We start from the raw sequence: 25,310 nt of genomic DNA, 5'->3' as shown, positions 1-25,310 counted from the left end.
ATATATGAACATACTCCTTTTTTATAATTTGAACATGTTGTGTAGAGACAGGAAAAGAGAAAGGTTACATCTGACATGTTTAAGCTGTCTACAGGGTAGCCTTTGCAAATAGAAAGAAATGGGCTTGTGTGTACTGTTCTTCCATGAGATTGGCATTTGATTCTTCCATGAGATCATCATTTGACAGATCTGACTGATAGTAGGTTTCTGACATATGGATCACACTGTAAATTCACTGTTTGCACACCAAAGGTTTATCTGTGAGTCTAAAGTAGCTATTGCTCTGGATGGATAAGCTTGCTACACCATGACCTCTGAAGGGTCATTAAGGTTTACTATAAAAGAAAAATACCTTTTACTTTTCTGCATAGAGGTCCATATCTCCATGAAGAGAAGTATAGTTCAAGTCCCACAATGTATGTGGTGGAGGGTGCCAGCAGGTCATCTCAGAAAGTGTGCTATCCTAATAACTTTACACTGACTGTCCCAAGTTTATTTTCATAAACAAAAATAGAAAACCCAATGGTAGCCAGTAACAAAACTCTAGATGAGAATACACTGTTTTCTTCACACAAAGAACTCAGAAAGTTCGTTTCCATAGATCTATATTTTCTTTATTCAGATTTTCAGTAATCACATCAGAATGCACTAGCATTAGCGTAATTGAAAAGCATTGATTGACAGTCCAACAGAGAAAGAGAGAAAGAGACAGACATGGCCATGGCTAAAAACTGCACAGAAAGAGAAAGAGAGAGAAGAGAGGTGGCTTAGTTTGCTTTGCAGGAGTTTCATCTGGATTCCCAACTGCTGCCTTTGAAGAGGTGGGGTGGGTTGAGGACACTGGGCAAGGGGAACGTGTGGCTCTTACTCTTGGCTGATTGGACTTAGAGTACAGTAGCTTCACCACTGCCATGTACATCCACCCAATAGTGGCTGAAAGAGGAGAAAGACACTCCAGAAAAAGATCTCTGGACAAGGCAGTTCTGAGACAATAAACAGGAAATACCAGGGACTGCAATTACAGTATATTACTTACAGATGTTTCAGGGGCATCGTGTCTTATGAAGGGATGAAATTTCAGCCTTGCCATGGCAGATCAAGCCCCACAAGTAAGAATAAAGGGCAACTCTCAAGTCAGCTTTGAATTACTGATCATAAGACTAGTGCACAGTTCATTCATTGTTGTTACAATTTTATTCCTTTATTATTATTAATAGTATTATCGTTATCATTATTGCATGGATTTCAGTGTGATTTTTATAAATAATGAAATACCAAAACAAGAATGGATTTTGCAAATGAAAACAAAAACAAACAAAAAACAACTCTGCAATATGTGAAATGTTCATACACTTTAACGTCATGTGTTTTCAGTGATCAAAAATGAAAATGGGATGGTTGAACATAATCTTTATTTTTGCCAGTGAGACTTTAATACAAACCTGCCACTGTTCATAATAAGGCTCTGCATTTGGGCTACCGTTGGCCTTTTCTAGTTAAGTTAACCATATTCCAAGCCCAACTGTGATACATAGCCCTCCTGAGCTAGAAATCTAGCTCTGACAGTCACACATCACTCTAAAGAGGACAGTCCTCACTGTCCCCAAAGAGCAAGGTTCTCTTTTAGACAAAAAGCACTTCTGAATGGCGTTATTACAGGAGAAGAGTTGGGCACTAACTGGTGGACTCCACCAGGCTGCATAATCATTTGTGATGCTCTGTTGGTGCACAGAAAACAAAAAGGGCTGACGGGTAGGGGTGGTCACTGATGGTTGCTAACCATGCCAATGGTCAGGGCCAGATCTGGGGCTTGTCCGTACCACATTAGTGACAGATCTGGACCTAGAACTGGACCTAGAACGTGCCACATTAGCGACAGATCTGGACCTAGAACATGCCCATTTAGTGAAAGATCTGGACCTAGAACGTGCCACATTAGTAACAGATCTGGGCCTAGAACATGCCCCTTTAGTAACAGATCTGGGCCTAGACCGTGCCACATTAGTGACAGATCTAGTCGGTGCCACGTTAGGGTCAGATCTGGGCTAAGGCCTGCCTCACATCCGATGCACTGTGTGCGCCCGTTACTTCTGCAGAATGTGTTACTTTTCCTCTAGCCGTCCTTGCTAACATGTTAGGGCACTCACACTGCCTGCATAAGACGTGCTTCTTCAACGGCTCAAGCTGTTGAAAATCAATGAAAACCAAGACATTCTGCAGCTGCTTCGCACACACAATGCATCTGACGTGAAACAGGCCGTAGTCCATTCCACATTAGAGGCAGATCAGCCGCCATCTTGTTTCTCTACAACACAGGCATATGATTTTCTTTTTTGTTTAACCTACGAACAACACGGGCGTCCACAGCTCGTTCAGTTCCAAGCACACACAGCTCCACACAGATTCAAGTACAAATGTCTGTTGTTGTCGTTCTGTTATTGTGTTCTGGCATGTGGTACATGATACTACCTTCAATCTTCTCTGAGAGCCCTAACATTTTTTTTTGTTGATTAAAGGAATACCAACAACAAAACAAAACAAAACAAGAACAATAACAGAGAACCAACAACACTGGTTCAGTTCGCCATCAGATACCAAAATGGGGCGTGTGATGGAGATTTTTAGGGGTGCCGGTAGAAGCCGTAAAAAGGACAAAGTGCTTAAAGATACAGTTGAAGTGACTGACTTCTTTCGTTCTGTCGTGACTCTCAAGTACAGAGGAGCAGACGTATCAAAGACCTTGCCACACACGCGAGCGAGAGCGCGCGCGCACACACACACACACACACACACACACACAGAGAAGTCCAGCGTAGTGTTAAAGTGTTTGTTCATACATGAGTCTTCGGGGGGGGAGAGAGAGAGGACGTTGGAAAGCCTCTTTCGGTTTAGTTTTCCTCGTGGTTAGGCAAAGTTTTAAGGTTCTACGTCATTAGTGTTGCAAGTTTCTAGCAGGGCCATCTTGGTGAAGTTACTGTTTATTTCTATTCCGCTCCTGCAATAAAGAGAGAGAGAAAGAAAAACAATCAAATTATGTGTGCAAGTACCTGACAGGGACAGAAAGACTGTGTGAGGAGAGGCGAGAAAGGAGCAGAAGAAAAGAAAGAAGAAAAAGAGAGTGCTTTGGAGAAAAGTATAAAGCCGCTTTTTTGTGTTCATCTGACAGTCAGTCAGTCAGACACACACACACACACTCTCCTTTCACTGCGGAAACAGAGGTACTTTTGAGGAAAGGGCGGTTTCCATGTCAGTTGGGCTACAAAGACCCAGTGCGACCACAGACTGCCGACACTCTATCCACACACAGACAGCTTCAACACGGCCTCTGGCTCTCAATGGAGGGAGGGAGGGACGGAAGGAAAGCAGCCACGGCTGTCAGCACCATATTGTGTGTGTGTGTGTGTGTGTGTGTGTGTGTGTGTGTGTGTGGCCAAGTGAAGGGAGGGGGAGGGTAGAGAAAGAGAGAGAGGATGCCAGTGTAAGCGTGCATCTATAGGTGGGCATATGCCTTTGTGTGTTTTTGTGCATGCAAGACCATCAATTTGTGCATTTGTGTGTGTGTGTGTGTGTGTGTGTGTGTGTGTGTGTGTGTGTGTGTGTGTGTGTGTGTGTGTGTGTGTATCCATAGATGTGCATGTGCCTCTGAGTGTGCATCTGAGGGCCCATCCACAAGGAAACGATGAAAACAATAAAATAGGTCAGAACTCAAATGTTTTGTATAGTGTATTCGATACCAGCGTTTTAAGACTGCTGGACAAGGATGTTTGTGGAAACGATGTCATTTTTTACACGCAAATGAAAAACATTATTTTCAAAACATTTCAGTCTCATGTGGATGAGGCCAGTGTGTATGTGTATATGTGTGTGTGTAAAGTGGAGACATGTGTCTCCAATGCCCCCCCCCACACACACACACACACACACACCTACGTGACATCATCCCCTGAAAAGTACTCACCTGTTTCCCCCTGTTAATTACACTGAAAACACTTCAGTGAATCCAATTGAGAACATTATCCTAATGCCCCAATGGCACACAATGCACATCATTAACACTGCAGTACCAACTCCCATGATCCACAGCGAGTTCAATTCAGGTTCATTTTTCTCCGTCTTATCTCAACTATGGCTCTTATCCCTCCAAGACAACAGTACAACCAATGGCAACAATGGGTCTATGTGTGTGTGTGTGTGTGCATGTGTGTGTGTGCGTGTGCGAGAGAGAGAGATGGACATGCAAACGGTTCGAGTACCCGACTTTGGTTGGCTACGCTTGACAAGACTCAAATAAGAGAGCGCTGCATAACAATGACGTGCAATTAACCTTGTCAGTGCGGAGAAGGTGGAAGGCTGTCGGTGCTGATGCTGTTGCTGTTGCCGTGGCGAGCCGTGGACGGAGGGCCCGATTGGCTTGTCAGGAGGAGAGCCTGACAGCCTTGTGACAGGTCGTTCTAACTGCTCTCTGGGTTTTGTAGTGCAAAGAAAGCGGCTGAAATGAATCTGCTTAAAATATTTATGAGCACTGGGCAAGTAGCAGGGTGCATATTAACAAGGTCAGAGGTGTGTGTGTTTATGGTCAATACATTCCTGGGGGGGAAAAGGCAAATTTGGCCTCTGTGTGTGTGTGTGTGTGTGTGTGTGTGTGTGTTCTGGACCACCCAGGGCATGTTTTTGAGGTTCACCCAGGATAAACACACCCTGACCTAGCCATAACCTACTGATAGTAGTAGTTGGGTTATGTGGGAGGAGAAACTTTCAATTTAAATATACTCAAAACACACCTTGCAGCTGTTCTGCTCCCATCCTTGTTTTTTATTTATTCTTACAAAAATTGCAATTTTGTTCAACTTTACTCTTCATCCGTTGAGGCAGAAATAAATATATGCCACAGTATTCCTCCCTTTTCTCTTCTACTTTTATGCCTATTCAGCAGCCATTTTTCCTGCCCTTTTAGATTATTGTTTTTTTTTTTCTCACCTTCACCAAAACAATGTTAACGCCTGGTATTAACAAGAGAGTGGGAATCTAAGTCTTGAAAAAGCCAGCTGGGGGGAAAACACTCCATGTTCAAAGACACGCCGTGACTTACCTCGGCTTTGTCTGTGACGAGGAATGCCAGGAATGCGAGCCTATATCAGGAAAGCCGTCTGCTAGGCTAGAGCACCAGCCCTGCTACAGAAAGCCCAGCGCAGCGCAGGGCACCCGTTGCTATGGGTAGCACAAGGGTTTGGCAATTATCGTGCGCTGCCATTTCATAATGGGCAGGATATGAAACAGAGGGTCTAGCATGGCTGGAGATGATCGCTTTCAGTACGTACATGACAGGAAGACCAGTTAACATGCTGCTTAAATTGCACTTAGCCTACATGACTATAAAAGAATCAGTTTCAACAAATAATTCCATCTTAGTATACATTACATTCTATATATGAAAGTAATACCTGTTTTACCAAGTATAAACTAACAGCAACATGTGGCCTGACACACTAAATACTATTAGGATTATTTGGCCAATCCACAGCACAGTTCTTTGTACATGGGTGGGCTTGTACAACTGCCATTTTTTGGATTAGCTCAAATGTGATAATTCCTTGAATCAGTCAAAGCAATATTACTGAAACCTTCACTAAGTAGATGCCAGGAATACAGGCAAAGATAAGAATACATAGTCCAGTGAGGAAGGCTAAGCATGTGGTTTGATGACCAACAGGCCTATAATCTCATTTCAACATCTGTGCTGTGTGATCTCTGTTCTGAGAACTGAGAGTATTTTTTGGTGAATATGGCTCATCATTTGTACTTCTGTGTTCCAATGAACAAGTGTCATAAAACCACAGTGAAGGGAAATGTCAAACTCAAGGCCTTGAGTCAGTAACCAGACAAGAGCCATTTGACTCTGTCCTTGAGAATGCTGACAGTTTACATTCTTAACACCAACACACCTGTCTTCGCCGCAATTCATGTTTTCAGAGAATCACAAAAACAGTGTTCCAAACCAGCGCTACGGAGAGAGGGAGGGATGCAAATGAGAGCCCTCACAGTTGGCAGCGGAGTAATTGGCGCGGAAATTAATTATTTGTGTGTAGAGGCAGGACATTATGTCAGTTTGACGTCTATTAGCGCCTGCACCATTACAGATACGCAGGACTGAGAAGCGCTGTGTACACAGGAATAGAATAGCCACAGTCGTTTTAGGAGAAGCCCGTTTGACCTAATGTTTTTGGTAGCTTCTTAGGTCACTTATGTAAAACTCAACTGAATAGCAAGCTGTCTTCTTAAAGAAAACTTTGAAATGGTCGACATGACTCAAAATGATTGATGAATAACGGAATGAATGAATGATGGAAAACCTGCTCTGCACGTCATTAACCAGAAGTTACCCTGTTGAATTTCACTTTCAGCAATGGTCGAGAGGAGACTGTTAACACCATAAAGCTAGTTTGAGTAGCTCTTTCTGTCACAAAAGAATGTGCTTGGGTCCAGCATCTAACATTTACTTGTGTTTGTGAGTGTCTCTTGACTTTTACACAGATCTCTCTCTCTCACTCGTAGACTGTAGGAGGACCATGTGACCATTGACAGTAAAGCACAGAAGCAAAGGTTAACCGATAGCAAATCAGTTTGCCATTGGTTACTGTATGGCCGCGGATAGGAGCTGACTATATAACAAATCCAGACTGAATCATGACATGTCTGGGGGCGCAGATTCGGGCCAAACTAAGATCCAGACTGGGTGTTTTCGTTTTGTTTTTCAGAGATGGATTGAGCTTACCCTTCTCATGGCTTCTTCTTCCTCCTGCCTCTTCTCATAATGTGCAAAGTCATCAAAGATTGAGGTGGTATGCTTGAAAGTGGTGATAATTTTAAGCACTTGCTTGGCTTTCTCCAAGGGCACCTCCTGCGTGTCCCTGGAGTTGGTGACGGGCTTGTTATCGTTGTTCTCCAGGCGAATGTGCCGCAGCTGGTTGTTGGGCACATCCTTGACGAATGCCCACTTCACCTCAAACTTGCCCTTCCACTTGTCCTGAGACCAGACGCCTGCATAGGCGTTGTAGTCCACCGGCGACTTCATCTCGGCCACGCCGCAGAAGTGCCCACTACCGTTGACGCTGAAGAGCAGGTAGAGCGGGCCCTTGCCGCCCAGTGAGCGGAACGCGGCGTCCAGACGCTTGTTGCCGTGCTCGGTGCTGCACCAGATGTTGTACTTGATGGAGCGGTGGATGTCGTCCTCCGAGTAGCTCTTTATGATGAACACGCGGCCCGTTTTCAGGTTCCAGTCGAAGTCTTTGGGATTGTAGTTGTTGAGCACCTTGAGCTTCTCCAGCACCGGGTGGACCTCGCAGGAGCCCGGTGAGCCGCCCAGGGGCACCCCGGGGCCCATGCCAAAGGTCTCCATCCCGCCGCACTGGCCAAAGGCATTCCCCCGGTTCCTGGGGGCCACCCAGCGGTTCTGTGGGGGGGCACTTGGCTGATGCGGATGCTGATGCTGCTGCTGCTGCTGCTGCTGCTGGGGGGGTTGGTGCAAAGCCTGGGGTGGTCCTGGCTGAGAAGGGTGGTGGTGGTGGTGGTGGTGAGGGTGTGGGAGCTGGTGTGGGTGTTGGTGTGGGTGTGGGTGAGAATGAGGGTGTGGGGGGCCGGGGGGCATTTGCTGAGGTGGTTGAGGTGACTGCATCTGGAGTTGCTGGTGCTGGTGCTGGTGTTGGTGTTGGTGTTGGTGTTGGTGCTGGGGCTGATGCTGATGCTGATGCTGATGCTGGGGGGGCATGGGGCTCTGCAGCAGGGTCTGGGGCTGGGCTAGCAGCTGCTGCTGCATCAAGGTTTGGTGTGGTGGCGGGGGCAACATCTGCTGCGCCATGGGCGGTTTGCCAAGGGACCCTTTGTCGTCCCAGGTGCCAATGTTCATGTTATGCTTGATGGGAGGCGGGGGGATGGCAATGTTGCCTCCCATGCCAATGTTGGCTTTGGGCTTGACTTTAGGCTGGGGCTTGGCAGGTTTGCGGGCGATGGCCGCCCATGAAGTGGGCTTGGGCGCTGAGGAGCTGACAGAGGGCATGTTGCTAGCCGCCATGCTGCTCATGCCCCCGGTGCCACCCAGAGGCGAGCCCACCGTCTTGGTGGCGGCCACCATGTCCGAGCCCAGCTTGAGCCCCGCCATGCCCGGCTCGATGCTGCCCAGGCCCGGCAGCTTGCTAAGCTGCGTGTCGCTGCCGAAGCCCGCCTGTCCGTCTGCAATGGCCCGGCCCAGGGAGCTGGGCGCGTAACCATAGCTGCTGTTGTAGGCCGAGCTCTGTGTGGACTGGCCCTGGGAGCCACTGGTGCCCCAGGTGGAGAAGTCCGCGTTTCCCGGGAAGAAGTTGAAGCCGTGCTGACTGAGGAAGGGTGGCGTGTTGCCCAGGGCCCCCGGCTGGCTGAACACACCATCCGGTATAAAGTGGTGCTCGCCATTGCTCATCTGTCCGTAGGTGGTGAGGTACGGCATCGGCGGGTCCCCAGCTGTTGACCAGGCAGCCTCACCGAGGGAATAAGGGAATCCGATAGATGGGGCATAGTAGCTTGGCATGTAAGGATCGGACATTGGTGGGTAGCTGTTACTCTGTGTGAGGGATGAGACAGATGTTGGTCAACCCTGAAATGGATGTACGACTGACAGGAGCTATTTGGACAGTAATGGATGTCAGCTGCTGGATATAAGATCAATACAGGGACAATGCTGCTCTCTCAATTGACAGTTCAAATGCACAAGTTTCCTGTCGTCTGAGGTCACTTTTGTTCACGCTGAGTGCCACTTATAGAATATCACTGCATCACCCCAACAATGCACTTTGTGAAACCTTTTACAGTAACACTGTAGCAATTAATTACAGCAAAAGATGTAGAAATTACTTAAAATATCAATCTGGGAAAATGTCACAATTAGAGAACACACCCACCTGATTTGTTTGGTTGCTTAAATAAGGCTCAAAGTCATCATCATTCACAGCATCCTTCTGATGCATTGAACCGTTTTGCACTGTCAGATGTGACAAACAAGAGACAATCAAGAAATGGAGCAAACAGTAATAGTCCTATAGTGTTAACAGAGCAAACAGTAATAGTCCTATAGTGATAACAGAGCAAACAGTAATAGTCCTATAGTGTTAACGCCTTAATACTAGAAGCATCAAGATACAACTTACAATAACATGAACTTCAGTACAGGTAATGAATGTAGAATCTGATACAGAGAGTAGTTCTTGTGACAAATTACACATTCTGCTTAGCCAATTCTTTGTGACTACAACATAATGGTTTGTTGCATAGGCCAGTCTTTTGATATATGAAATATGGAACATGAAACAGATCTATGATGGATAACCAGACCAGCCATACAATGAAAAGGTACTATCATGAGAGTAAAATACTTTGCTACAGCTAAAGTAACTGTGATTATTCAAATGTTACCTTTATTTCCTTGTCCTTTGGGTCTCTGTGTGTAAGTACATAGGGAAAGAGAAGGTCGATAGAGAAAACAAGACATGACATTGATGAGCAAGGATTCCTGGAAGACTGCAATGTCTTCCAGAGATGTAACTGCGATAACAAGCAATTACAAGACGGCAACACTCTAGCAGTGCATTCTGAACAGGTGTTTGGTCTTGGTCTTCTCGACACGTAGATAATTACTGAATGTCAAGTTCATCTCATAGCCCCACAAACCCTGCTTCGTTACAATCAGTTTCCAAATAACGTCAACACATCAAGAGAAGACTGACAACCGCGGTGATTCCAAGATTTTGCGTAGATAGCTTGCTAATGCGCTATAGTAACGTTTTACTTCCTTGTCAGCGTTAGCTGCTAGGTTACATAGCTCAAAGCATTGGTAAGCTAGCTCTCTTCTTGGTACTAACGTTAGTCTTATGGCCAAGGAAATGACTCGGCTTCTACAGCTAGAAGCTAAACATTATTTGTCACATAACTGATGGCAAAACTTTGACTGACATGGCAATCATTTGCTCAGACAGTGCAAACTAAGCCCTACGTACCTGATCGACAGTGGTCGCAGACATCCTCCAGGAGCCCAAACTAAAACCTGTTTGTTGCGGTGTTCACAGTCTATTACAGCCACTGCTCCCTGATATTTTCCTCTCTCGTCTCGGGATATTCAATCTGACTGTATTTATAGGCGGTGTTTTTCTTGCCCGTCCAAATGTTTTCCACGCACGTCCTGGACAGCAGCGATACAATTTCAGTCACGAAAGGCAGAGTATTATACCTAGCTACTACTTGCTTTACTCTCAAACATGTACTCTGTTACTGACTAATGACTGATTAGAATATCCCTACTCTATTCCACAATGGCGGATAGGCTATTACTCTCACTTCCGTTCCCGAGCGCTCTGACCTTCCGCTTGTGACGTTCCGCTTCTTTATGTTTCTCATCATAAGATCACATAATATATAATATCTAGGGCTAAAGTCAAAGTACCCAAAGTATCGAAATGATGTTGAGTCATTTGGCAATCCTTGCATTTCTTCACGTAAGAACATGCTACTGTAAAAGTTTTTTGACAGTGTGTATTTTACACATTTTACACATTTGCCAAATTAACTTCATTCATGATGATGATGATGATGATGATGATTATTATTATTATTATTATTATTCATGCTGTTGTTAATGCTATATCATACAGCCTAAATGATTATTTACAGACTGTAAGACCTGCTTTTAAAGACCCTCATTACTAGATAATTGCTTTCTTGTTAATCTGATTTGATAACCACAAAAAATATGTATCTTTGACGCTATTGTGCATGCATTATGATCAAAAGTTTGTTGTAAGCTACTTACATTATGAAGGCATTATGCTACATAATGTTATGGTAAAGAAAACTGTTCTGTGGTCCTGTGCTTTGTGTTATCTTGTGTTATTTGGAGCACAACATTCTGTAAAAAAAGTAATGAGATCAATTAATTATCATTTAGACTATACCATAGGGACTATACGAACACCTTTGTGGATAGTATTGTCCCATGATTCATATCAAACGTGTTTGGAAGGTGACATGAAGTTCTTTACGGGGATTTTTTGCATGAATATTTGGCAACCATCTTGTTCTCGCGTTATTTCCGCAGAAGGTGGCGGAAGGAACAGTATGGCAGCCGTGGTCTTGACACACTGTTGGAAAGGACTTTCTCAGACTTTAAGTTATGGAAGAGTTGCAGCTTATCCACCGCTATGTTATGGGGGTGAGTAGTGACATTCTGTCAAGATTATATTAAATTCGCTTCGGTGTTTTTTTACTGAATCGCCAAAAATAAAGCAGAGGGGGTGTGGCACAGCCAGGCCCGTAATGCATATATTTGGTCCAGTCAGAATTGGCTATGTTGGGCACTACCTGCGCATACTCGACAATCTTTCAAATGAGTAGGCCGTAACATAATATTAGCCCAGGGTCTGCGGTCTGTTATGCATTACCTGCACCAACAAAGTCCTTGGCTGCAGTATTTGCGTGATGTAACCTTTTGCATTATTGTTGTGTGAAAGTATAGGCTAGCTTAGTCCTCCACAAGCGGTGTCATGTTGCGTAATAGTCTCCTCGGGCTAGTATAAACTGGTATTCTTAGCAAATACAACAAGTAGGTTAGTAGTTTTAGTAGTAGCCCGAACAGTCGCCCTTTCTTTGTAAGATTTCTGATTAGACACTGCAGTGTACTTGCTAGGGTCAACTTGGAAATATCCTGCAAAAATATCCTGCAAGCTAAGCAACACTTCTTAAAAAAGGCAGTTGTACAAAGGGTGGCCCAGCAAAAATAACTAAATACATTCATATTGTTAATAGGCCTAATAAGAAAGGCTAGGTATTTTTTTACTGTACTTTGTAGGCTACAAGTTTGAAAGATAACTCAATACACATGTTCTAATTTATTCAGATGAGTCGGTGAACGTTTTCAATGTAATGTATTTGTTTTGTTGTTTTTTTTCTCCAGGGCTCAGACATAAATCTACACTACAGTATGCTTCGCGTCCAGACCTGCCAAAGCTAGCCTATAGGAAGATAAAGGGGAAAAGCCCTGGCGTTGTTTTCCTGCCAGGCTATGCCTCCAACATGAGTGGACAGAAGGCACAGGCCTTGGAGGAGTTCTGCCAGTCTTTAGGTCACTCTTACTTGAGGTAGATTAGCTTGAACACAAATCTCAACAGCAATACACATCTTATTGGGACCGGAATAACAGTTTTATGTACATTTCTCAGGTGCTGTTTGTTGTCAAGAGATAAAAATACTTTTCTAAAAAATATAATTATGTAATTGCAATGGCACAACAACAATGTAATTCAACATTTTTCTAAGGGGATTTTGTTAGCCAGGAAGCCAGCCTGAATTCACCCAGCCCGAAATAGATATCTGAAGTTTGTCTACAAAAAGGACCCAAAGCTTTGCCCATATAAGGAGATCCGGGGGTTGGAGCTTAGTACCTATGGCAAGTTGCAGTATAAGTTAGCTCTGAGGTAGCAAAAATCAAAGTTCGCCGTCTTAACGTATCGAAGATCACAGTACCCACTCCAAGGCAAAGGAAAAAGCGTGTAGAGCAAAACGTCTGCGTTCCAGACTTCTTTGTTCCAGCGAGAGTTTAACAGATGTGATAATTCAAAATCACCATGTTATTTTCCCATAGGAAAATTTGCAAGATACTGGATCTCCTTATATATGCAAAGATGGCAGCTTTTTGTAGACGAACAGAGGTCTATTCGGTCTGGGGTCGCTCCATTGCCTGGTTAAGATGTGATCAGTCCAATTAAATTGTTTGGGTAGGATTTAGGTGACAATAGACATGCGCAACAGTGAAGTCATCCATTGCCCGCTTAAGTTGATTTTGTTTACAACATATCGTTGTAATCAAGATATTTAGATTCTGCTATCACGTCTGTAATATAAGATATTGACAGCGCAATAACTTTAAAAGACAAACAGCGATTACAGCATTTGACATTCTCAACTTTTGTGGGCAGGTTGAATAATGACTCATAATTCGTGCTACCAGGACACAAAATGCAAAATAAATGCACACAAAAATACATACAAATCAAACATCACCCATTTGCCAAGCCTTTAGTACTATGTAATTACTGTGTGTCTTACAGTTTTTTGCAGTTTCACACAGAGACACGTACCATATCTTCAATGTGGTCCATCCATGTGGTTCGACTTTACTTTGTATTTAAGGGCAGCCTATCTAATTTTAAACAGAACAAGATCTCAAATAATATAAGGCTCTTACTTTATAGTGGCAATTACATGGTATTTTCTATTAATTTTTTGTAATAATTTAACATATGACACATTATCTCCTGCTTCTAACAGGTTTGACTATACAGGGTGCGGACAATCAGAAGGTGTTTTTGCAGAGTGCACAGTAGGAACCTGGAAGAAAGATGTTCTCTATATGCTGGATGAACTAGCTGATGGCCCACAGGTAGACCATATCTGTCTTTATTTTTTTTTAGCTATTTTATGTATTTGTAGCTAGCTCAGATTCATCTTTCACACTGACCCCATTGGCACATTGCAGAAACATGCAAGCTGTATCAGGATATCTTATTATATGACACTTAATCACATCAGTTTGAAATAACATGAAATATAGGCACACAAAGGCTGAATAGGGCTATACAGAATGGATTAAATATGTTTCTACAACCCCCATCAGAATTTCTTCCAAAGCTATCCTGTTACAGTTGCAATGCCATTAATGTCCATTAGGGGATAGCAAATAACATCAGGTAGGCTACTACAAGTCCTCTTGTAAGGGGTTTTGATAAAGACTTCTCTCTGAGCCTACTCTTAAGACAGTGTGTGTTTGTGTTTGTGTGTGTGTGTGTGTGTGTGTGTGTGTGTGTGTGTGTGTCGGTGCAGATTCTTGTTGGCTCTAGTATGGGTGGCTGGCTGATGCTCCTGTCTGCCATTGCTCGACCTGAGAAGACGAAAGCCCTGGTTGGCATTTCCACAGCAGCTGATCACCTTGTCACAGCATTCAAAACACTTCCGATAGAGGTGAAGCATGCAGTTTGGCTGAATTATCACTGCATTATTAGAAAATCATTTTCTGCAATTTTACATATTACTTTGCACGTTGGTTATAAGATTCAGCATTGTAATACATTGTAATTGTAATACAACAGAAGTTGTATTTAAGTAAGCAATCCTTCAAATTCTTCCTCAGTTTGCTCTGTGCCTCAGTCATTCCTGTGTGGGTGCTTAATCTACATTTTACAGTCCGATTAGTTTGTAACATGTCTCATGTATCGAACATATCTCATAGTGACTCCCCCTGTATTCAAAACAGAGCACCTGGCCTGCTTCTAACTTTACCTATGAGAGCCACCATCCTCCCAGTTGTTTCATCATCCCATCTTTTATTTTTTCATCCTTTCTCTCTTCTCATCCCAATCCTCTCCTCCCTCTTTTTCTTCCCTTTTCCTCTGTCTCTCTCTCCTAACAGGTGCGCAAGGATTGCGAGGACAAAGGCGTGTGGAGCCTCCCCAGCAAGAGCAGCGAGGAGGGCGCGTACAAGCTGACCATGGACTTCCTCGCCGAGGCAGAGAACCACTGCGTGCTGCAGAGCCCCATCCCGATCACCTGCCCCGTGCGCCTCATTCACGGGCTGAAGGACGAGGACGTGCCCTGGCACATCTCCATGCAGGTGGCCGAGCGCGTGCTCAGTGCCGACGTGGACATCATCCTGCGCCGGCACGGCCAGCACCGCATGGCGGAGAAGGACGACATCAAGCTCATGGTGTACACCATCGACGACCTCATAGACAAGCTGACCACCTTGGTGTGAGAGGGAGATAAAAAAAGGAAAAAGAGAGAGAGAGAGCAAGAGAAAGAAAGAGAGTGAAAAAATAACAGGAAAAAAAGAGGAATTGGACCTGGCCACTGTACCAACACAATGACCAGTCCCTTAGATGCCAAACACCCCACCCCCCTGCATCCCTACCCTTTCCCCTAGGCCCTTTCTCCCCAGCGTGCAACAAACAACAAACAAACAAACAAACCAGAGGTTGAGGGGAGGGGGGGGTTACATGAGGGACAGGTCCAAACTGTCAAGGAAGAATTACAACCCCTTTACAATCTACACCCTCCTCCCCCTTACCCTCCTGCTCCTTCTGTGCCTTTCAGAGTATATTTTTACTCGTTTCCAGTTTACCTTGTGCAGCGCTGTGAAGACCAGTGTGTTTTTATCCTTCCGAGTTCTGCTGCCTCTGAATCTGTATGTGTTACCCTGGTTAATAACCAAATACCATAGGTCTACTGTGCCTTTTTTTTTTACCACATTTCACACTATGTTTTAGGCAATAAAGCCTCTGTCTATTAAGACTATGGCTCTTTCTCGAATTATACACTTGAATAGAAATTACAATGCTTTACTTTAAGATACGAATGCCATACCTCACAGTGCATGCCAAATCTTGTAGAAAAACAAATAATAGTAGATCTGTGTTTCACAATGGGTAACTAAATTGAAAGCAGAAAGGTCTGTGGAGCTGTATGTAAAATAGAATGCCCTATAGACACTGTAGGAATTGCTTCAGAGTGTTCTATAGCGAGAGTCTAGGTCCCCCACTTTTGGCTGCCGGGCTGTTCATTAACGTATGATGAGCTATTGGCCTGTGCTCAATGGGCCGGGGATTTGTCGTTCTGTAGCCGAAACCCGTAACCGCCCCTGCTGACTGCTCTCTTGACCTTTCAGTCATGTGCTACAGGAAAATAAGCAGTCCCAAACTAATCAAACCGCTGGCTTGTGGTTATAACTTCTGCATGGTCTTTATAGCCAACCCAGCTGGTATCAATGAATTTAGTTCATGTATACTCCTGCAGGATTAGTTATCCTGGATTACCAATTTGTTTCAGTTTATTTGCAAAAACACACCTAGTTACATTTGAAGTACATAACTGATAACTATGGACATATTGAACTTCACTGCCAAATTTTGATTTATACTGAGTATATACTGTACATGGTAGGCCTACTTGATTTCCCCCCCCTGGCTGTGTAATCCATTTATACCCTAATGTTGTTTTATCTGTTCTCTCAACAGAGGCAACAGACATCAGTAATGATCTTAATCTAATAGTCACAGGGCACAGCCCTTGAATATGGCAACTGAGCAAGGCAGAATAGCAAAATCACTGAGAAAAAAAAATAAGTTCTGGTATTGTACCATGAACATATAACAGTAGCCTACCATGACACCTTACTTTTTTTAATTATTTACCGTTGTGGGCATTGTTTTGGTATTAGGCAAACTGTAACCACAGACAGTGTATATGTTATTAACTGCATACGTTATGCTGCTTTAAATTGAAAGCAGTCCAGTGTTATACAGAACGTATTTTTCTATTTTTGTAATCTCACGGGAACTTACTCGTGGCGTCTGCCCATAAAACGAGTGGCGTGCCACACCAGAGTCCGTCGCCTCGCCCCACCCCCGGTCGTGGTACATGGATGTTGCAGTCCAGCATCCTCACCCCGTGTCCTCACAACGGAACTGACTCCGGCCGAAGAAGAAAGGGACACGCCGTCCTCCGCCTAAGCGACGCTCTTTCAGTAAGGTATAGTTAAATAACGTTTTTAGAGAGTTTGTATATTGCATACGAAGGAAACAATGTTGCATTAAACAGGGTAAGTTACAAATCTATAGTTGTGATCTTAAATAACGTAATATAGACGAATTATCGATTGATTGAGAACTAATCTGTATTACAACATATATGATACTTTAATTTGATCTACAAATTAAACTGTCATGCATGCTATTTACGCCCAAGTGATGTCTTCCGTTGTCGGCTTTTCATTAGTTGCATGCTGTTAGTCAAACAGTACCTTATGCCCCGGGGGCATTACGGGAAAGTCTTGCTGATAGGGATGGATGTGATGTGCCACACCCCGTCCCGCATGTCCTTTCGTCTTTTTAACAGTGCTAATAGAAAACTATGCCAAGCCCATTTAAAGTAGCCTGACTGAGATTATATAGGAATATTATCCTGAAATGTCAGGATCTGTTACATAATTATGTCACTACTTTTTCAAGCAACCCCTCATTTTTTAATTTGTTAGAATTTGTGCCCTGCCCATATTTAATGTGTTCTATGTTTTAAAATATTTCAGAGTGCATCTTTTTTGTGGACCTAAAGATCTGTTACATTATTAAGTGGAGACACCATGGCAAACAGAGGACCCAGTTATGGTCTAAGTCGAGAGGTGCAGGAGAAGATTGATCAGAAGTACGACCCGGATCTCGAATCCAAACTGGTGGACTGGATCGTCGTCCAGTGTGGGTCGAATGTAGACAGACCGCAGCCAGGGAAACAGAATTTCCAAGCCTGGCTCATGGATGGAACTGTAAGTGTTTGAGACTGATGAGCATGTCTTGTCTTGTCTTCTCTTCCCCTGACTATTTTCATTTCCTCTCCTCTCTTTCATATGCATGTTTTTCCCCCTCATCGTCAAAGTGACAAAGCTTTTGCACACCTCTTTTTTGGGGATAGGTGTGTCATAGGTCGTAGATAAGTGGTTTTAGAAGAGATCCCGCACACTGTTTATTCCGCATGCAAATATTTATTAGAATATAACACAACGTTTCTACGTTATTTACCTGATGAAGGTCTGAGACCGAAACGTTGTGTTATATATTCTAATAAACATTTGCATGTGGAATGACCGGTGTGCGGGATCTCTTCTAAAGCCACTTTCCCCCTCATCTGTAATGTTTTTCCCCTCTAATCTATTGCAGCTACTCTGCAGACTCATCAACAGTCTGTATCCTCGTGGTAAGGAGCCCATTAAGAAGATAGCAGAAACTCAAATGGCCTTCAAGCAGATGGAGAAGATCTCTCAGTTTCTGCAGGCTGCAGAGGCGTACGGCGTGATCACCACAGATATTTTCCAGACTGTGGACTTGTGGGAAGGTATGGAGGCAGAGACTGAGTTATGGATCATGAAACTTCCTTTAATTTGTATATGATAAAGTTATGGATCAACCATCAATGAGACTTTGGTTGTAGTTCGTCAAAAACAACAGCCCTGTGTTCAGCCTCTCCTCCTTCTAAGTCATTGTTAGTACACTGTGGCATTCTCCTGAGCAAATCAAACAATTACTCACCTATGAGTTATTTAGGCCTCGTCGTGAACCTTCAATCTTATTGCCTCTTGGGCAGAGAGAAAACCTGTTTGCAGGGAACCCGCAGCTCTTAGTGTAATTGTTTTCTTCTTTGTCAGGTTAAGTCTCTAAAAAACAAAAGTGCTTTGTCTCCGTGGTTACAGCAAAGGACATGGCTGCTGTACAGAGAACGCTGATGGCCCTGGGAAGCCTAGCCCTAACCAAGGATGACGGACATTACCGTGGTGACCGTGACTGGTTTCACAAGTGAGATTGCGAATTTTCTGGAATCTTCTCTAGTGGAACCTGTGTGTGTGTGTGTGTGTGTGTGTGTGTGTGTGTGTGTGTGTGTGTGTGTGTGTGTGTGTGTGTGTGTGTGTGTGTGTTATGTGTGTGTGTGTGTGTGTGTGTGTGTGTGTGTGTGTGTGTGTGTGTGTGTGTGTGTGTGTGTGTGTGTGTGTGTGTGTGTGTGTGTGTGTGTATGAATGAATGGCTCAGTGTATGATGTTTCCAATGTTATATCTGGTTGTGTAAGTGAAAAATTTTTGCTCTTGTGTCACATTTCAGGAAAGCCCAGAGCAACCGACGTGACTTCTCAGATGAACAGCTTCGACAGGGTCAGAACCTGATCGGCCTTCAAATGGGCAGCAACCGTGGTGCATCTCAGTCCGGCATGACCGGCTACGGTATGCCACGGCAGATCATGTAAAAGTCCCCTATCCCCATACCCACCGGCAGGACCTTAACCTCACCATAGTCACCACACAACGGAGGTGGAGAACTCCAGCTTCGGAACGTAGAAGTCCTGCCATGTATTGGTTTGTACAGAGGTGACTTCACTATTTAGCCGATCTACCTGGCTACCTGGAGTTGTACTGATTAGAATCAGCTGATTTAGTAAATAGTTAAAGCTAATTTGTGGCAGGACCTTTATTGTTTGAAGCCAGATGTTTCCACCTCTGCCACACATGATGCCGTGCAGTGTAGTTTAAGAGACTGTCTCCTTGCTCTACTCTGCAAAGAGAGAGAGACGTTTCTTTGGCAAGCAGGAGGCTTTCGGTTTACCAAATGAATGGAGTGGAATTCTCCTCTTGGGAGTTCCTCAATGTACTGCCGCTTAAGTGCGTTGAGAAGTATTGCCGCATGCTTATAATATATTAATAATTTGTTTTTGTTATGTTTTTTAAAGTTTGTGTCATTTTCTGTTATCAAGCATTTTCATGTTATGTCATGAGAATCTAGAGATGCAAGAGGTATTCCCATGCTTCTTTTCAAAACTTGAAACCTAAACTTGAAAAGATTGTAATGCTGTTGCTGCCAATTCACTAAGTTTTGCATCACTACGACAACACTAATTTATTCATATTTGTACTGCACTGTCTTCATGTGTATGTGCATCATGTTAAAGAGACTGGAAATGCATATTTGTCTTTTGACGTTCAGTTTTTGATTGTATGTACATTATCAGAATGCTTGTTTATATTTTGCTGCTTGTGAACGAAAGTGTTAAATAAAATAACATAATATGCAAGATGAACGATTTTCACTTGTTTCTCAAAAACTTGATTATTTTAATGTTATATTATGACTTGTGTTTGTGTATACACTATAATATAACTATATATTATAGAAGTTTTGCTTGTTTAATGTAATTTATGTAACCCAGCATTTTAAAGGCACATTTCAATAGCACCATTTAACTACATGTGAACTATGACCGACAGGAGGCATTATCCAATAGGCTCGCTATGAATGGCGCAATGACATTCTGGTGGAAAAGGTTATCATTAATGGAACCGTTATTTATGAGGTCAAACCATGAAGCAGCATAGCCCCATTGAGGTGGAAAATCAATTAGAATAAGCATGCATGAACTAGCACGCCACCACTTCTCCATCTGGAGAGGCTAGTAAGCAGTTGCTCTAATTGAACAGGGGTGACTATATGTCACTTGGTTTGGTTTATTGCTCTGGCATTACTCTGAACACCAATCTCACCAATTAATGATAAGATGCTTCTTGTTATATTGGATGGCATGTTGGTCTTTGAGCAGTTCAACATCTGTGTATCATCGGACAGCAACTCTAAGGCCCCCAAATCATCAGCCATCAAACAAGATTGTCATTATTCGGTTTTGGGGTTTCTTAAACAATGTGTCCTCTGTAGTCCAAGTTGATCATTAGCAACTTCAGTAGGACACAAAGAGCCTTATGTATCCCGAAAGTGGCTTTTAGTGGGTTATGTGACAAATCAGGGTGCAATGAGTGACTTGGAAGACTCTTCCCCGGCCAATGAGCAGCTGGCTCTTGAAAGCGATGAGACCAGATTTCTAAAGAAGTCCAGAATCTTCTTTTTCATTTTCAAGTTTTGGCCATCAGTGTTTTCCAGCCAGCTGTTTGGAGAGGGCATTCGGTTGCGTGCAGACACAGCGCAGAACTCCAGTCTGGACTACCATGTTTCTGAGGGGGTTGGCTTTGCTGCTCCTGCTCCTGCTGGAGGTCGGCAATGCAGATGAGCAGAAGGGGCAGAAGGAGGGCAGTTGCATGTATGGCCACCCAGGGATCCCTGGTGATCCGGGGCACAACGGTCTGCCAGGCAGGGATGGTAGAGATGGTGTAAAAGGTGACAAGGGTGAACGAGGTGAGACTTCCAGCGCTAGTACGACGGGAATGTTGGAAATTGAACGTTCTAAAGAATATCTGTGTTCACTGAATTCAACATGGAATTTCAGAACCTTGTGGAACAGAATCTTGTGTTAGAATGTTCAAAACTCATATTTAACCATTATTTAAAAGCAGAGATGGCAAAAGTACTCACTTCCCATACTCAAGTAGAAGTACAAATAATTGTGTTAAAATACTCTGGTAAAAGTAGAAGTACTGATTTAACTTCTTTACTCAAGTAAAAGTAACAAAGTAGGCCTACAGGCTTGGAAATTTACTTACAGTATAAAAGTAAAAGTAGTCTTGTGAATGACAAAAAAAAATTATGCAACGGTACCTGGACCACACAAATGTTACCAGAGTGCAAGAGTGCCAGTCTCTCTTTTTAAGTCTTCCCATAACCTGTTGGGCCATTTCTAGGCTTCCACCCCCAACATTGCACTGCCTACTTCAGAGGGTGTTCTTTTGGCCTACCATCAAATGCTGGACATCTTTAGAAAGCTAAGATCCTGTAGTTTCTTAGGAAGCACTGGCACAGAGCTACAGAGCCTAGAATATTGTTTTTTCTTTCTGCCGGATAACAATCATCTTGAATTGACCACATTTCAGCCCTCTAGGTCACTTGATATGATTTTAGAAACACAACTGAGCCCTAACACCAGGTCTTGCGAAGCTGTGTGCAAAAGTAGATCAATGTAGAATGAAAAATAAGTACTTTAGATCATTATTTTGCCAAGGTATGCTCATGCGTTTTGTAATGCCCTATGGAAACTCCCCATAGGACTTTTGGTTACCTAAAATGCATACTGACAATAAAAGTATGCATTTCTGAGATTTCTTGTAGACTATTTGGATTGTAGTCTATGTCAGGTTCTGATATAGAATGACTACACAAAATGGAATAATTACACCAAAGTCTCTATTTTTGCATTTTCTTTGTTGGCTTCATGGGTAGCCTAAGCCCATGTAAGATGGATCTGTACAACTATTGGATAAAACAACATATTTAATTCCTATGGATTCCTGTGAATATTTCAAGACCAGGAATGTAGTGGTAAAATCAGAGGTGGGTAAACTATGAATTCTGTGATCACGGTAAGGTGGACTGCGCCATGCTGTATCAAATTTTTAGAAAAGGCATTCAGAACATGTTTGATGATGGTGGAGGTTATTGTCCAATGTTTACAATACAAGTGGCATTAAGTGGCAGTGTTGATGAGTGTACATATTGTTATTGTGGATAATACAGTGAGATTTTTAAATGTTAACAGTTGTATTGGTGAAAACTATTTTGAGAGGTGGATAAACTCTAATAAGAGATGGATAAACTAAGTTATTTCTGAAATTTCAGAAGTGGAAACTGCGTTTACTTGCGTTTAGCCTCCACTACATCCCTGTTCAAGAACCAATGCTGCATCTACTTATTGCTAAGGATATAGGCTACACTGCAGCTAGAAGTTAGGAAGCATCAAAGGCGAGAGGAGGAGGGCATTTTTGACTCAATTTAATTGAGACATACTACTACGTGCTAACGTTAACGTTACTTCCAAGGAGACTTTGTGCACATCCCAGGTGCTGAACAAAAAAAGGGTCAAGTTTTTTAGGAAAAAAGTTTGCACACTTGGTATTCTTTTGTTGAGTTTATTTTCTCAATGAGAAAATAAACTCAACAAAAGAATACCAAGGAGTGTGCGAACTTTTTTCCTAAAAAACGTTAACGTTACTGCCATCAAGCTGTAATGATTTGCCGCAAATGAATGCCGCCCAAATCTGTCGAGTCTCTGGTAGTGGTGCGTCAAGTGCAACGTATATTCCCATCCGCTATTGATGACGCGAAAAATAATAACGGTAGGCTAACTCCACTGAAATTATTTGAAACTAAAGTAACGAGCCAGTTTTCTAAAATGTAAGGAGTAGAAAGTACCGATGTAAAGTACCAATGTAAGAAGTAAAAGTAAAAAGTCTCCTCAAAAATAAATAGTAAAGTAAAAATATCTAAAAAATCTACTTGAGTAGGCCTAAGTATTTGTACCTTGTTACTTCCCATCTCTGTTTAAAAGATACAACACTACTTACTCTATTTGATGTCACTTTGCTTTCTGGACAATTTGTGTGTACCCTTGAAGGTAGATAGGTGTATTGTGTTGTGTGGAATGCCCCTAAGCACATTCTGCCTATCTTACATTTGAATGTCTTTGTGGAATCTCTAGGTGACCTTGGTCTTCGTGGTGCAGCAGGGTTAGATGGACCGAGAGGAGACAAAGGAGCACTTGGTAAACCTGTTTGCTCTTTAACTATCAGATTACCAAGTACAATTTGTCTTGTGTTTAACGTCCCCACATTGGCCATTGGCTAATTGCATCAGAAGCAAATACCATTTGATGTCTGAGCTGCATAGGCATCCTTTCAGCTGTGACTCAGTCGTAAAAGAGGTTATCAGTATGAGATAATATAGGTCTTTGGCAGTACATTAAAATAGTGTTTGTAAAGGGAAGCACTAAATGCATTGCACCACCTCCTTCATTGAGTTTTATCTTACGACCTCAGGAGATGGGACCTACCTACTTAAGAGGCTAAAAACTGTGGTTGCTTTGTTACGGGTTTGGAATTTAACATATAGCACAGTCCTCTATCTGTTGCACTCTCCAGTATTCCCTTTCTCCAACATACACCCACAACCACAAACATTGTGCCCCCCCCCCCCCCCCCCCCCCCACACACACACACACACACACTCTATCTGTGGATTTTTGATGTAACCTGTAATGGTCCAGCTCAAATAGGTTTTTTAAAAACAAACTGCAGGGTATAGGGTGCACCACTAAAGAGGCTTACGGCTATGGCCACTGATTTACATGCCATTGCTCTCTTAACCAACTTTCCTCCATTACATAAGATGATAGGCACAACTAGGAGGTGCAATCCTCAAGTCTCTTTGTGAGACTTGTGAAAGCACCTGTTAATTGGTATAATGCAGTAATTCACTCTAATTGTGTAAATATCGGCCATTGGCAGGACCTCCGGGGACGGCGGGGGCAAAAGGCAGACGCGGCGAGAACGGAGAGAGGGGGTCCCCAGGGAAGATGGGCCCCCAAGGTGTTCAGGGGCCCGTGGGAGTCAAAGGTCAGAAAGGGGAGCTTGGACTTCCTGGTCCGCAGGGGATCAAGGGGGAAGTCGGACCTGAGGGCCCTCCAGGGGAGAAAGGAGCCCTGGGATACCAAGGGGAGAAAGGGTTCATGGGACCAGTGGGCTCACCTGGGCGACCGGGCCCCAAAGGGGAGATGGGACCCGCTGGGCACAAAGGCAGTATCGGTTACCGTGGCGAGAGGGGTCCACGGGGCGAGAAGGGAGACACGGGCGATGCGGGGCCCATGCCTGACATTCCCAAAAGCGCCTTCTCCGCAGGCCTGACGGAAAGTACCAAACTGCCGGCCTCGAATGCACCTATCCGCTTCGAAAGGATCATCTACAACAAGCAGAGCCACTACGACCCTCAGAGTGGCCGTTTCACGTGCGCCTTCAGCGGGGCTTACTACTTCACCTACCACATCACTGTATTCTCCCGCAATGTCAAGGTGGCACTGATGAAGAACGGACAGAGAATTATCCACACCATGGACAACTACCAGAGCAGTGAAGACCAGGCGGCTGGAGGGACAGTGCTCCACCTAGAGGCTGGTGATAAAGTGTGGCTGCAAGTCATAGGAGGAGCGCACTTCAATGGACTCTATGCCGATGAAGATGATGATACCATCTTCTCTGGGTTTCTTATATTTCCTGATGGTGAATGATAATGTAGGCTAATGGCTTGTATTGAACATACAAAGAAAGAAAGAAAAAAAACAAATACCAGCAAAAGAAAAAAAGAATAAAAGAATAAAAAAGAAAAATGTAGGATAGTTATCAACTATATTAATTTACACTCTTCCTCGGGGAAAATAAAGATAAATTGATAGACTGTTTCAGCAAAGTGTTACTCTTTGTAGGCTACATTAATTGGGGCCTGTTGCCACTATGTAGGCCTATAACCTTTTCTTTTTTAAAAATGTGCATGAGTTGTCAGCCTATTTTTACTAATAAAATTATAATACAATTAAAAAAAATACACTCAGTTAATTTGTATTCTGTAGCCTATACTTTATGTAGACCCACACTGTATCTCACTGTCACCAGCTTTATTGCATTTTATAGCTTTTATGCTTAGGGCTCAACATTCCTGACATTTGCGAGGATATTTGTCATCAGAGCTAAATGTCGAGAGCTACTTGTTATCCCGATTTGTTCTTTATGTTTTTCTAGTGCCTACACACCCAGAGCGTGATGGCAGCAAGACACAGTCGATAGAGTGACGTATTACCAAATATAACCATATGGACTGGGGTGATGTTCTGATTTACTCATTTCCCCAAGTCAATTTGTAGGTAGGGAGTAGGCGTGTGGTCATGTTGATGGAGTTTGGTAGCCTAGGCTAGAGATGGTCGAGGGTGGGGGTACTCAGACCCAT

At 43.4% G+C, this 25,310-nt stretch overlaps 4 protein-coding genes across 7 annotated transcripts; 3 read left to right on the top strand and 1 right to left on the bottom strand.

The window, feature by feature from the left end:
* Positions 1-592: 592 nt before the first annotated feature.
* On the bottom strand, positions 593-10,353 carry ythdf3 (YTH N6-methyladenosine RNA binding protein F3). Of its 2 annotated transcripts, none has more exons than XM_076290871.1 (5): positions 10,023-10,353; positions 9,442-9,466; positions 8,931-9,010; positions 6,773-8,593; positions 593-2,995 (listed from the first exon to the last, which is right to left on the bottom strand). In XM_076290871.1, the coding sequence occupies exons 1-5, from the start codon at positions 10,044-10,046 to the stop codon at positions 2,972-2,974; spliced, it is 1,974 nt and encodes a 657-aa protein (XP_076146986.1). In that variant the 5' UTR covers positions 10,047-10,353; the 3' UTR covers positions 593-2,971. The 2 variants fall into 2 exon arrangements, with proteins under 2 accessions (XP_076146986.1, XP_076146985.1); XM_076290870.1 differs by having other exon boundaries at positions 593-933.
* Positions 10,354-11,107: 754 nt separating this feature from the next.
* abhd10b (abhydrolase domain containing 10, depalmitoylase b) lies at positions 11,108-15,360 on the top strand. Its single transcript, XM_076290872.1, has 5 exons — positions 11,108-11,230; positions 11,972-12,155; positions 13,345-13,456; positions 13,897-14,034; positions 14,483-15,360. The coding sequence occupies exons 1-5, from the start codon at positions 11,137-11,139 to the stop codon at positions 14,822-14,824; spliced, it is 870 nt and encodes a 289-aa protein (XP_076146987.1). The 5' UTR covers positions 11,108-11,136; the 3' UTR covers positions 14,825-15,360.
* A 151-nt stretch (positions 15,361-15,511) lies between these two features.
* Positions 15,512-19,669, top strand: tagln3b (transgelin 3b). 3 transcript variants are annotated; one of them, XM_076290875.1, is made up of 5 exons: positions 15,512-16,591; positions 17,153-17,386; positions 17,778-17,952; positions 18,308-18,410; positions 18,711-19,669. In XM_076290875.1, the coding sequence occupies exons 2-5, from the start codon at positions 17,207-17,209 to the stop codon at positions 18,850-18,852; spliced, it is 600 nt and encodes a 199-aa protein (XP_076146990.1). In that variant the 5' UTR covers positions 15,512-16,591; positions 17,153-17,206; the 3' UTR covers positions 18,853-19,669. The 3 variants fall into 3 exon arrangements, with proteins under 3 accessions (XP_076146990.1, XP_076146989.1, XP_076146988.1); XM_076290874.1 differs by having other exon boundaries at positions 15,512-16,596; XM_076290873.1 differs by having other exon boundaries at positions 15,512-17,386.
* Positions 19,670-20,552: 883 nt separating this feature from the next.
* Positions 20,553-24,724, top strand: c1qtnf9 (C1q and TNF related 9). Its single transcript, XM_076291365.1, has 3 exons — positions 20,553-20,783; positions 23,017-23,079; positions 23,822-24,724. The coding sequence occupies exons 1-3, from the start codon at positions 20,597-20,599 to the stop codon at positions 24,595-24,597; spliced, it is 1,026 nt and encodes a 341-aa protein (XP_076147480.1). The 5' UTR covers positions 20,553-20,596; the 3' UTR covers positions 24,598-24,724.
* Positions 24,725-25,310: the final 586 nt, after the last annotated feature.

Source organism: Alosa pseudoharengus, unplaced genomic scaffold, assembly GCF_046254945.1.
Source record: "Alosa pseudoharengus isolate Yale_2024_CS ecotype anadromous, Long Island Sound unplaced genomic scaffold, YU_APseudo_1.1 YU_APseudo_1.1_scf_18, whole genome shotgun sequence".
Classification (NCBI taxonomy): Eukaryota; Metazoa; Chordata; class Actinopteri; order Clupeiformes; family Clupeidae; genus Alosa; species Alosa pseudoharengus.
Note: the sequence above shows the minus strand (reverse complement) of the source record. Positions and strands in the feature narration are given on the sequence as shown.